The 13,801-nt window shown below is 42.9% G+C and overlaps 1 protein-coding gene across 1 annotated transcript in view; it reads left to right on the top strand.

The window, feature by feature from the left end:
• Positions 1–13,801, top strand: part of LOC111974395 (SH3 and multiple ankyrin repeat domains protein 2-like) — a 176,940-nt gene that overhangs the window by 10,757 nt on the left and 152,382 nt on the right. Inside the window, exons 2-5 of the mRNA XM_070447184.1 lie at positions 353–556; positions 8,559–8,630; positions 10,917–11,025; positions 13,224–13,375. Of these exons, the coding sequence (XP_070303285.1) occupies positions 353–556; positions 8,559–8,630; positions 10,917–11,025; positions 13,224–13,375 (537 nt within the window). The remainder of the gene's footprint in view (positions 1–352; positions 557–8,558; positions 8,631–10,916; positions 11,026–13,223; positions 13,376–13,801) is intronic.

The raw sequence follows: 13,801 nt of genomic DNA, 5'->3' as shown, positions 1-13,801 counted from the left end.
TGTTAGCATGTGGAAACAGTGTCAGGGGAACGAAACCAAAGCATAGATTGCTGTCACACCTTGTCCATAGACTGCTTACAGGTTAAGGAAACAAATGTGTATTTTTTTTACTTGGGTGAACTATCCCTTTAAGTGTTTGTATGTACAAGTGTTTGTAGGGTAATGTTTGTAAGTGTTTGTAAAGGAAATGTTGGTGACGGTATTGCCTGGGAATGCTCAAGCCCAGGCTCTTGGCCTACAACTGAAAGTCTGTGACCCGTTTTCTTTTACCATGATTCTCACTTTTCCCCTCTCTAACCCTACCCCTTTCAACACCCCTATTCCCAACCCCAACCCCAAACCCCTCACGCAGAAATGTATGCGGTTCAACCCCAACGCGACTGTGTGGGTCGCCAAGCAGAGGATCCTGTGCACGTTGAGCCAGAGTCTGAAGGATGTGCTGAACTACGGACTCTTCCAGCCCGCCATGAACGGACGTGATGGGAAGTTCCTGGATGAGGAACGCCTCCTCCTGGAATACCCACAGCCAATCAGCAAAGGAGTTCCAGCTCTGGAGGTAGAGTGCCAGCCAATCACTGAAGTTGTTACGTATTTAAAAAGGTGTGGTATTTCTATTTCTATTTATTATGGATCCCCATTAGCTGCTGCCAAGGCAGTATAATATCACCATACAACAATATAAAAAATATACGTGTGTGTAGAAGAAGTGTGTTAGTATGCGTGTGTCTCTTCGCAGTCCGCGTTGTTCCATAAGGTGTAGTTTTATACATTTTTTAAGTCTGATTTTATTGCTTGCATGAGTTACTTGATGTGGAATAGAGTTCCATGTAGTCATGGCTCTGTGTAATATTGTGCATTTTCCAGAGTCTGTCCTGAACTTGGGCACTATGAAAAGACCCCAGGTAGCATGTCTTGCGGAGTATGCATGTGTGTCCAAGCTGTGTGCTAGTCGTACAAACAGACAGTTCGTTGCTTTTAACATGTCAATACCTCTCACAAAGACAAGTAGTGGTGCAGTCAATCTCTAATTTGAGCCAGGAGAGATTAGAGCTATACTGGTATTGATGCACGGACCGGTTTAGGTTTTTACTTTACCTTCTATAAGCATATTTGAAAGTTTGGTTTATTAAATGCGATATGCCGTGTATAAGGTACATTTTTATAGTTTACTTCGCTACTTGAGTCATATCTCTCCACTCTCTCTCTCTTCATTGTAATTTCCCTATGTACCTCTTTGTGGCACTTGACCATATGACTGGGCAGTAGTCCAGGTGTGACAAAACTAGGGCCCGTAGGACTTGTTTTGTTGATAGTAAAGTCAAGAAATCAGAGCAACACTTTATTACGGACAGACCTCTCCCCATCTTCGCTTCCATTGCATCAATATGTTTTGACCATGGCAGTTTAAAATCCAGGGTTACACCAAGCAGTTTAGTCTGCTCAACTTGTTCAATTTCCACATTATTGTCACGCCCTGACCTTAGTTATCTTTGTTTTCTTTATTATTTTGGTTAGGTCAGGGTGTGACATGGGGGATGTATGTGTTTTGTCTTGTCTAGGGGTTTTGTATGTTGATGGGGTGTTTACTAGTCTAGGTGTTTGTATGTCTATGGTTGCCTAGATTGGTTCTCAATTAGAGGCAGCTGTTTATCGTTGTCTCTGATTGGGAACCATATTTAGGCAGCCATATTCCGTTGGGTATTTCATGGGTTATTGTCTATATGTAAGTTGCCTGTGTCTGCACTTGTTTAATATATAGCTTCACGTTCGTTTGTTGTTTTGCTTAGTTTGTTTAAGTGTTCTTCGTTTCGTTAAATAAATAGAAGAATGTATTCTTATCACGCTGCGCCTTGGTCCTCCTCTCTTCATCCAAACGACGAACGTGACAATTATTCATTACAATATTTAGTTGAAGTTTAGGGTTTAGTGAATGGTTTGTCCCAAATACAATGCTTTATTGTTTATATTTAGTTTATTACTTGCCACCCATTCTAAAACTAACTGCGGCTCTTTGCTAAGTATTGCAGTGATTTCAATTGCTGTGGTAGCAAACGTGTATAATGTTGAGTCATCAGCATACACACTGTAGATAGACAGGCTTTACTCAGTGCCAGTGGCAGGTCATTAGTAAAGATTTTAAAAAGTAAGGGGTCCAGACAACTGGATTAGGTTGGAGAGGCTCCCATTAAGGAATACCCTCTGTGTTTTGTTAGACAGGTAACTCTCGATCCACGATATAGCAGGGGATGTAAAGCCATAACACGTACGTTTTTCCAGCAGCCGATTCTAATCGATAATGTCAAAAGCTGCACTGAAGTCTAACAAAACAGCTCCCACGGTCTTCTTATTATCAGCCAGTCATCAGTCATTTGTGTAAGTGCTGTACATGTTGAGTGCCCCTCCCTATAAGCATGCTGAAAGTCAATTGTTAATTTGTGTACTGTGAAATAGCATTGTATCTGGTCAAACACATTTTTTTCCAGAAGTTCACTGAGGGTTGGTAGCAGGCGGATTGGTCGACTGTTAGAGCCAGTAAAGGGTGTTTTGCTATTCTTGGGTAGCAGAATTACTTTTGCTTCCCTCTAGGCCCGAGGGCACACACTTCCTGTAGGCTTAGATTGATGAGATGGCAAATAGGAGTGGCAATGTCGTCCGCTATCATCCTCAGTCATTTTCCATCCAAGTTGTCAGACCCAGGTGGCTTGTCATTGTTGATAGACAACAATTATTATTTCACCTCTTCCACACTCACTTTACGCAATTCAAAATTACAGTGCTTGCCTTTCATAATTTGTTCAGTTATGCATGGATGTGTAGGTTCAGAATATGTTGTTTGTATGTCATGCCTAAATTTGCTAATCTTGCCAATGAAAAAACAATATCAGTGGGTTTTGTGATGAATGAGCCATCTGATTCAATGAATGATGGAGCCAAGTTCACCTTTTTGCTCAAAATCATTTAAGGTGCTCCAAAGCTTTTTATTATCATTCTTTATATAATTTATCTTTGTTTCATAGTACAGTTTCTTCTTTTTGTTCAGTTTAGTCACATGATTGCTCAATTTTACAGTACGTTTGCCAATCGGTTGTGCAGCCAGACTTATTTTCCATTCATTTTGCCTCATCCCTCTCAATCATACCATTTTTTAATTCCTCATCAATGCACGGGGATTTAACAGTTTTTACAGACATTTTCTTAATTGGTGCATGCTTATTAGTAACTGGAAAAAGCAATTTCAGAAATGTGTCATGTCTGGTTGCTCCTCATTACACACCACAGACCAGAAAATATTATTTACATCAATAACATAGGAATCATTACACAACATATTGTATGACCTCTTATACACTATATTAGGCCCAGCCTTTGGAACTTTGGTTTTCCTAGATATGGCTGCTATATTATGATCACTACATCCAATGGATTTGGATACTGCTTTAAAGCAAATTTCTAGAGCATTAGTAAAGATGTGATCAATATATGTGGATGATTTCATTCCTGTGCTGTTTGTAAATACGCTTGTAGGTTGACTGATAACCTGAACCAGGTTGCAGGCACTGGTTACAGTTTGAAGCCTTTTCTTGAGCGGATAGCTTGATGAAAGCCAGTCAATATTTAGGTCACCCAGAAAATATACCTCTCTGTTGACATCACGTACATTATCAAACATTTCACACATATTATCCAGATACTGACTGTTAGAACTTGGTGGTCTGTAGCAACTTCCCAAAATAATAGGCTTTAGGTGAGGCAGGTGAGCCTGTAGCCATATTACTTAAACAATATTTGACATGAGATCCTCTCTAATCTTTACCACAGTGGTTCCCAAACTTTTTATAGTCCCGTACCCTTTCAAACATTCAACCTCCAGCTGCATACTCCCTCTAGCACCAGGGTCAGCGCACTCTCAAATGTAGTTTTTTTGCCATCATTGTAATCCTGCCACACACACACTATACGAAACATTTATTAAACATGAGATTGAGCGTGAGTTTTTGTCACGACCCGGCTCGTGAAAAGTGACAGGGAGCTCTTATAGGACCAGAGCACAAATAATAATATAATAATAATCAATCATTTTGCTCTTTATTTAGCCATCTTACATATGAAACCTTATTTGTTCATCAAAAATGGTGAATAACTCACCACAGGTTAATGAGAAGGGTGTGCTTGAAAGGATGCACATAACTCTGCAATGTTGGGTTGCATTGGAGAGAGTCTCAGTCTTAAATAATTTTTACTGCAGCATAAATACTGGAGGCTGAGACAGGAGGGGTCAGGAGACACTGTGGCCCCATCCGATGATACCCCCGGACAGGGCCAAACAGGCAGGATATAACCCCACCCACTTTGCCAAAGCACAGCCCCCACACCACTAGAGGGATATCTTCAACCACCAACTTACCATCCTGAGACAAGGCCGAGTATAGCCCATAAAGATCTCCGCCACGGCACAACCCAAGGGGGGCGCCAACCCAGACAGGAAGATCACGTCAGTGACTCAACCCACTCAAGTGACGCACCCCTCCTAGGGACGGCATGGAAGAGCACCAGTAAGCCAGTGACTCAGCCCCTGTAATAGGGTTAGAGGCAGAGAGTCCCAGTGGAGAGAGGGGAACTGGCCGGGCAGAGACAGCAAGAACGGTTCGTTGCTCCAGAGCCTTTCCGTTCACCTTCACACTCCTGGGCCAGACTACACTCAATCATATGACCCACTGAAAAGATGAGTCTTCAGTAAAGACTTAAAGGTTGAGACCGAGTCTGCGTCTCTCACATGGGTAGGCAGACCATTCCATAAAAATTGAGCTCTATAGGAGAAAGCCCTGCCTCCAGCTGTTTGCTTAGAAATTCTAGGGACAATTAGGAGGCCTGCGTCTTGTGACCGTAGCGTACGTGTAGGTATGTACGGCAGGACCAAATCGGAAAGATAGATAGGAGCAAGCCCATGTAATGCTTTGTAGGTTAGCAGTAAAACCTTGAAATCAGCCCTTACCTTAACAGGAAGCCAGTGTAGGGAGGCTAGCACTGGAGTAATATGATCACATTTTTTGATTCTAGTCAGGATTCTAGCAGCCGTATTTAGCACTAACTGAAGTTTATTTAGTGCTTTATCCGGGTAGCCGGAAAGTAGAGCATTGCAGTAGTCTAACCTAGAAGAAACAAAAACATGGATTCATTTTTCTGCATCATTTTTGGACAGAAAGTTTCTGATTTTTGCAATGTTATGTAGATGGAAAAAAGCTGTCCTTGAAACAGTCTTGATATGTTCGTCAAAAGAGAGATCAGGGTCCAGAGTAACGCCGAGGTCCTTCGCAGTTTTATTTGAGACGACTGTACAACCATCAAGATTAATTGTCAGATTCAACAGAAGATCTCTTTGTTTCTTGGGACCTAGAAAAAGCTTTAAAAGTAGAAAGTTTGCAGCCATCCACTTCCTTATGTCTGAAACATAGGCTTCTAGCGAGGGCAATTTTGGGGCTTCACCATGTTTCATTGAAATGCACAGCTGTGTTATCCACATAGCAGTGAAAGTTAACATTATGTTTTCGAATGACATCCCCAAGAGGTAAAATATATAGTGAAAACAATAGTGGTRCTAAAACGGAACCTTGAGGAACACCGAAATMTACAGTTGATTTGTCAGAGGACAAACCATTCACAGAGACAAACTGATATCTTTCCGACAGATAAGWTCTAAACCAGGCCAGAACTVGTCCGTGTAGACCAATTTGGGTTTCCAATSTCTCCAAAAGAATGTGGTGATCGATGGTATCAAAAGCAGCACTAAGGTCTAGGAGCACAAGGACAGATGCAGAGCCTCGGTCTGACGCCATTAAAAGGTCATTTACCACCTTCACAAGTGCAGTCTCAGTGCTATGATGGGGTCTAAAACCAGACTGAAACATTTCGTATACATTGTTTGTCTTCAGGAAGACAGTGAGTTGCTGCGCAACAGCTTTTTCAAAAAAAAATTCTGAGGAATGGAAGATTCGATATAGGCCGATAGTTTTTGATATTTTCTAGGTCAAGGTTTGGCTTTTTCAAGAGAGGCTTTATTACTGCCACTTTTAGTGAGTTTGGTACACATCCCGTTGATAGAGAGCCGTTTATTATGTTCAACATAGGAGGGCCAAGCACAGGAAGCAGCTCTTTCAGTAGTTTAGTTGGAGTAGGGTCCAGTACGCAGCTTGAAGGTTTAGAGGCCATGATTATTTTCATCATTGTGTCAAGAGATATAGTACTAAAACACTTACGTGTCTCTCTTGATCCTAGGTTAAATTGGTTAAAGCAAGGTTAAATTGAGTTCCTCAGTTAGGTGGTTAACTGATTTTTGTCCTCTGACGTCCTTGGGTAGGCAGAGGGAGTCTGGAAGGGCATCAAGTAATCTTTCGGTTGTCTGAGAATTTATAGCACAACTTTTGATGCTCCTTGGTTGGGGTCTGAGCAGATTATTTGTTGTGATTGCAAACGTAATAAAATGGTGGTCTGATAGTCCAGGATTATGAGGAAAAACATTAAGATCCACAACATTTATTCCATGGGACAAACTAGGTCCAGAGTATGACTGTGACAGTGAGTAGGTCCAGAGACATGTTGGACAAAACCCACTGAGTCAGTGATGGCTCCGAAAACATTTTGGAGTGGGTCTGTGGACTTTTCCATGTGAATATTATCTGCTATGACTACAATGTCCGATAGGAATTCAGGGAACTCAGTGAGGAACGCTGTATATGGTCCAGGAGGCCTGTAAACAGTAGCTATAAAAAGTGATTGAGTAGGCTGCATAGATTTCATGATTAGAAGCTCAAAAGACGAAAACGTCGGGGGGTTTTTGTATTTTTTTTTTTAATTTGCTATTGTAAATGTCAGCAACACCTCCACCTTTGCGGGATGCGCGGGGGATATGGTCACTAGTGTAACCAGGAGGTGAGGCCTCATTTAACACAGTCAATTCATCAGGCTTAAGCCATGTTTCAGTCAGGCCAATCACATCAAGATTATGATCAGTGATTAGTTCATTGACTATAACTGCCTTTGACGTGAGGGATCTAACATTAAGTAGCCCTATTTTGAGATGTGAGGTATCACGATGTCTTTCAATAATGGCAGGAATGGAGGAGGTCTTTATTCTAGTGAGATTGCTAAGGCGAACACCGCCATGTTTAGTTTTGCCCAACCTAGGTCGAGGCACAGACACGGTCTCAATGGGGATAGCTGAGCTGACTACACTGACTGTGCTAGTGGCAGACTCCACTAAGCTGGCAGGCTGGCTAACAGCCTGCTGCCTGGGCTGCACCCTATTTCATTGTGGAGCTAGAGGAGTTAGAGCCCTGTCTATGTTGGTAGATAAGATGAGAGCACCCCTCCAGCTAGGATGGAGTCCGTCACTTCAACGGCCAGGCTTGGTCTGTTTGTGGGTTGAGTCCCAGAAAGAGGGACAATTATCTACAAATTCTATCTTTTGGGAGGGGCAGAAAACAGTTTTCAACCAGCGATTGAGTTGTGAGACTCTGCTGTAGAGCTCATCACTCCCCCTAACTCGGAGGGGGCCAGAGACAATTACTCGATGCCGACACATCTTTCTAGCTGATTTATACGCTGAAGCTATGTTGCGCTTGGTGACCTCTGACTGTTTCATCCTAACATCGTTGGTGCCGACGTGGATAACAATATCTCTATACTCTCTACACTCGCCAGTTTTAGCTTTAGCCAGCACCATCTTCAGATTAGCCTTCTTAACGTCGGTAGCCCTGCCCCCTGGTAAACAGTGTATGATCGCTGGATGATTCTTTTTAAGTCTAATACTGCGGATAATGGAGTCGCCAATGACTAGGGTTTTCAATTTGTCAGAGCTAATGGTGGGAGCCTTCGGCGTCTCAGTCCCAGTAACGGGAGGAGTAGAGACCAGAGAAGGCTCGGCCTCAGACTCCGACTCGCTGCTTAATGGGGAGAACCGGTTGAAAGTTTCTGTCGGCTGAATGAGCGACACCGGTTGAGCATTCCTACAGCATTTCCCTCCAGAAGCCATGAGAAAGTTGTCCGGCTGCAGGGACCGTGCAAGGGGATTTGTACTAACGTTACTATCTGTACTTACTGGTGGCACAGACGCTGTTTCATCCTTTCCTACACTGAAATTACCCTTGCCTAATGATTGTGTCTGAAGCTGGGCTTGCAGCACAGCTATCCTCGCCGTAAGGCGATCGTTCTCCTGTATATTATGAGTACAGCGACTGCAATTAGAAGGCATCATGTTAATGTTACTACTTAGCTTCGGCTGTTGGAAGTCCTGACGAACCATGTCCAGATAAAGCGTCCGGAGTGAAAAAGTTGAATGAAAAAAAGTTGAGTGAGGGAAAAACTAAAAAATATAAACGGTAATTAAAAAATAAAACCGTAAAGTTGTCAGGTAGCAAAGTAAGGTTGGCAACAAAAAGCATAGCAACACGTAAACAAGTCTGCAAGTTGTGACAGAACAACTGTCATTGCTACATGGCACCATGTCATACATATCTGACTGACCCAAATCCTATTTTTTTCCTCTATCCTCTTTTGCACAGTTCCGCTACAAGAGCCGGGTCTACAGGCAGACCCATGTGGAAGAGAAGCAGATTGCCAAACTTCACACCAAGGTGAGTGGTGTGGACAAACTTCACACTCTCTCCTAACAACCAGCTGGGGTCTTACTGCACACATGCACTCACACAAACACAAACACACACTGTTGGGAGCAACAGAGATGCTGGAGTGTCACTTTATCTCACTTTATCTCACTGTCAACACACAGACACTCAAACATCTTCAGTTATGTCAGCTGTTGTCACTGTGAGCCTCTGTAGTCTCTCTCGAGTGTCCTGTCTGCATGTCTCTCTCTACTCTATACTCTCCTGTCCGCATGTCTACTCTACTTTCCGTAAGAGTCAAGGAGGCGAAAAGATGGTGATATGGAGAGAGGAGGTTGGTAGTTATTTGCTCCACAGTAGTCAACCACAGAGAGCCTGATGGCACCATTAACTTATTAAACTGATAATAAAACCCTTGTGTAGATCAATCATGTACTGTATGGAGTTAAATTAGTGCCACCACTCAGTTTTCAGAATAAATTATTAGGTTTGATTGTGTTGGGCTGGAGCAAAAATGTGCAGCCCGGGAAGACCGATATCTGGAACTGAAAACCCCTGTTTTAGGGGATGTTTGTCGAGGTGTGTGGCTCTATGAGCCCTTTTTGTGGGGGACCAGTCCACCTGGGCTCTCTCTCTGCCTCCTGACAGGTGACATTTCTGGGTTAGGACTGGAGCAGCTCACCCCTAATTGTGTGTGTGTGTGTGTGTGTGTGTGTGTGTGTGTGTGTGTGTGTGTGTGTGTGTGTGTGTGTGTGTGTGTGTTTGTGTTGTGTGTGTGTGTGGGTGTGTGTGTGTGTGTGTGTGTGTGTGTGTGTGTGTGTGTGTGTGTGTGTGTGTGTGTGAGAGGAGAGAGAGAGACAATTGGAGTCAGGGATTAGCATGAGAGAGACAGTGAGGGGAACCTGTCTCGTACCTTTTAAATGCCACGTCCAACACTGGCATTTCACACCTTTATAACCACACTCAATTACACAAGGTTTCGCAGTGTCTGAAATTGAACCAGTAGAAGGTGGAAAGAAAGCCAAAACATTTGGATATAAATCTAAGGTGCTGTTACCAAGGTCGTGGGTGGCATTATACAAGTCCATTAGGCAACAAGCTTCTGAGGAAGTGTGAGAGACAAGTTTGTAATTGCGGTCCATTATCTGTTGGCGAGTTGAGTCAGGATGCCGTGGCAAAGGTGGAATTGGCCTGTAAAAATGTTCAATGGACGTATATTTCATGTCTCGCCTGTGCCCACTTAACCTGGATCACTGTGCATGTGCTCACACATGCACGAGCACACATAAGCACACAAAATACGCACTTTGCATATCTGCCGCTGTAAATGTTCACTGACTGTATGAGGAAAAATGTGATACATGATATATAATAATAATTAGTAAATGATAACTTGATGGTGTGTCATATTCCTTCTCTTATGTCATCATAAATGAATTTATGCTAAGGCAATGCACACCTTTGTATTATGTGCCAAATAAAGCATCACTGAATTGAAAGAGAGCAGTATCTGACGGAAAACGAAGGAGGGTGATATAAAGAGAGGGTGGGAAGTGAGCACATGCGGTTTCCATACTGGTGTACAGTTCCATGTACTGTATTTCTGACACATATAGATTGACTCATGTGATTGCGCAGATGAGGTGTATACAGGTCCACCCCTACTATGTTCTGCTCTTTCCTCCCTACATTTCTTCTTCTACCATCTCTCAAAGATTAACATTTTTGTCCCTCTCCTCGCCTCCCCTCCCTCCCTCCCCCCTCCTCCCTCCCTCCCTCCCTCCTCCCTTCTTCTACTTTCCATATATGTCCATCTCATCCTCTTCTCCTCTCTCTCCCTCCTCCCTTCCTCTCTCCTCTCTTCTATAGTGTTAGGGAGCTGTTCTTTAATCTATTTATATCTGCCCTGGAAAGCAGATGAGAACACTCATCCATCGTGCACTCTATGCTCCAAGTCAGCACACCCCAATCATTCAATCAATCTCTCTTTCTTTGTTCTCTCTCCCCCTCTTGTGTCCCTGTTTTTCGCTCTCCTTCTCTCTTTTTTCGTAACCTTCTCCCTCATACTCTCTGACCTACACACACACACACACACACCACACACACACACACACACACACACCACACACACCACACACACACACACACACACACACACACACACCACATACACACACCACACACACACACACACACACACACACACTCCCTCCTAAACTCTCTCTCTCTCTCTACACTCTCTCTCTCTCTCTCTCTCTCTCTAACCCTCCTTTTTTTCCCGCTCTCCATCTCCAGGCCAACTTGAGAAAGTTTATGGACCTCATCCAGCACCATCAGGTGGAGAAAGTATCTAGGCTGCTGGAGAGAGGGCTGGACCCCAACTACCAGGATACAGAGACCGGTGGTAATGCTACACACACACACATGCACAAACACACACATCATGAACACAGGTGGTTTGACATAATCACAGAGCTAACAAGATAGATACTGCTGAGAAATACCCCCTTGGCTCCTCACATTTAAATCTGATCATTTCTCCCACCCACTACCAAGACAGCACAACCTAGCCCCCTGATCAATCCCATTGGTTTTTAAATTAACACACAGATCAATGGCAACTCTACTCAACTCTACTCAGAGATCCGTATCATTAGCATAGGGGAGAGTGGCCATAAGCCTCCCTGTGTGGTGTACACAGAGTTAGCAACAAGGGATAAGAACAGGGTAAGAGGGAGCAGAGATGAACATACAGAGCTTAGAAAAATGTATATATACTCTATTAGAACTGAGCAAACTATCTTCGCTATTAGTCAAACCCAATGTACTCATTCTCCTATGAAGCATCATTGAACTGGCATTATGTACTGCCAGAATGTACTCCAATGCTCTGAGCATCAATTAACAACCACAGGAGGGTATTTGGAGGCTAAGACGTGGGTTAGTTGAGATTTTAAGGCAATCAATGAAGCTATTAGGGGTATTAGGGCTGTAAGGGTTCTAAAGATTTTCACGAGTTAGTTAGAGGTATTACGGCATTTTAAGAGCTGGGGACACAGTCAGCATTGTGTGAATAAAGTACTGGACAAGCTGGATAAATGCAGAGCAAATGCAGCCATTCAGTTAAGGCTTATAAAGAAGTACCTAAAGGAAACCGGTGTTAGGGCTCGTAGCAGGGAAATTGAGGGGGTATTAATGGGATATAAGTGGTAATGGTAGATTAAGCCTTATTGCTGGGAGATTGAGGGATAAGAGCAGCTTGTAGAATAGCGCTCAATTATAGAGCTCTGGCTCACTATTGATTTTGGTTGTAGAAGTACACACACAGACATGGACATAAGCATAGTCAGGCACAAACACACACACACACACACACACACACACATACACACGCACACACACACACACACACACAGCACACCCACACACACACACACACACACACACACACACACACACACACACACACACACACACACACACACACACACACACACGTTCTGTTCTAAATCCCAAGCTAATTACATCACAATTACATAGGGCTCAGATGTAGACCGACACAAATTGACCCCGAAGATTTACCACCCACTGTGTCGCCCAGAACATAGTCTCATACAACTACGTTCTATTCCATTTACTACTTTTAATTCACTACATTCCTAAAGAAAATGGTGTACTTTTTACTCCGTACGTTTTTCCTGACACCCAAAAGTATTCGTTATATTTCGAATGCTTAGCAGGACAGGAAAATTGTCGAATTCACACACTTATCAAGAGAACATCCCTGGTCATCCCTACTGCCTATGATCTGGTGGACTCACTAAACACATGCTTCATTTGTAAATGATGTCTGAGTGTTGGAGTATGCCCCTGGCTATCCGTAAATAAATAAAAAAGAAAAGAAAAGGGTGCGTCAGGTTTGCTGAATATAAGGAATTTGAAATAATTTATATTTTTACTTTTACTTTTGATACTTAAGAATATTTTAGCAATTACATTTACTTTTGATACTTAAAAATGTTTAAAACCAAATACTTATAGACTTTTACTCAAGTAGGAATTTACTGGGTGACTTTCACTTTTACTTGAGTAATTTTCTATTAAGGTATCTTTATTTTTACTCAAGTATGACAATTCGGTACTTTTTCCAACATTGCCTCTATGGCCTATAATTCCTTTGTGGTTCCATTTTGTCTGTTTTCTGTTCTGTTTCTGTTCCATTCCGACTGTGTTCCTATGTTATGTTGCATTCTGTGCTCTGATCCATCTTTGATCCCTTTCTTCTCTGTTCTGTTCTCTTCTAATTTGTCTGTGGCGTTCTAACAGTACTCACAAACAGTCTGTTCACTGTGTCCATCCCGTTCAGAATCACCAAAATGAAAGCTACTGTAGACAATCAAGGAACATCGTAATCGTTGACAAAATGATGGACCGAGAGAATGTTAACCTTGTTCGACCATCGTAAACGAGCAAGCTTCCATTCTGAAACTAAACGAGAGTGCAGCGGTCAACATGGTGGATCAGTTTAACAGAATGTGGCCTCAGGCAAAATAAGGTAGAGACCCAAGGTCTGCACTTTATCCTGTCTCTGTCATTCTACAGAGACCCCCCTGACATTTGCGGCCCACCTGGATAACGTGGTGGAGATTATAAAGGTTCTGAAGAATGGAGGGGCTCACCTGGACTTCAGGGCCAAAGATGGCATGACGGCGCTACACAAAGCTGCTAGGTCCAAGAACCAGGTTACTCTGACGGTACGGACACACACACACACACCAACTCACGCATGCGTACTCACATGCACATGAACACACACAACATTTACCCTGCCACTCTTAAGCTTACCCATACGTTGTATTGATATTGTATTTGTATATATTATGGATTAGCTGCTACTCTTCCTGGGATCCAGCAAAATTAAGGCAGTTTATATTTTAAAAACATTACAATATATTCACAACAGATTTCACATCACATTAAGTGTGTGCCCTCAGGCACCTACTCTACTACCACATATCTACAACACAAAAGCCATGTTTACGCGCGTGTACAGTGCATATGTTATCGTGTGTGTGTATGCATGTGTCTGTGCCTGTGTTTGTGTCTCTTCACAGTCCCGCTGTTCCATAAGGTGTATTTTGATCTGCATTTGAAATCTAATGTCAATGTGTGTGTGCCTG

Source organism: Salvelinus sp. IW2-2015, linkage group LG15, assembly GCF_002910315.2.
Source record: "Salvelinus sp. IW2-2015 linkage group LG15, ASM291031v2, whole genome shotgun sequence".
Taxonomy (NCBI): domain Eukaryota; kingdom Metazoa; phylum Chordata; class Actinopteri; order Salmoniformes; family Salmonidae; genus Salvelinus; species Salvelinus sp. IW2-2015.
The sequence above is the reverse complement of the archived record's forward strand: the minus strand, read 5'-3'. Positions and strand labels throughout refer to the sequence as shown.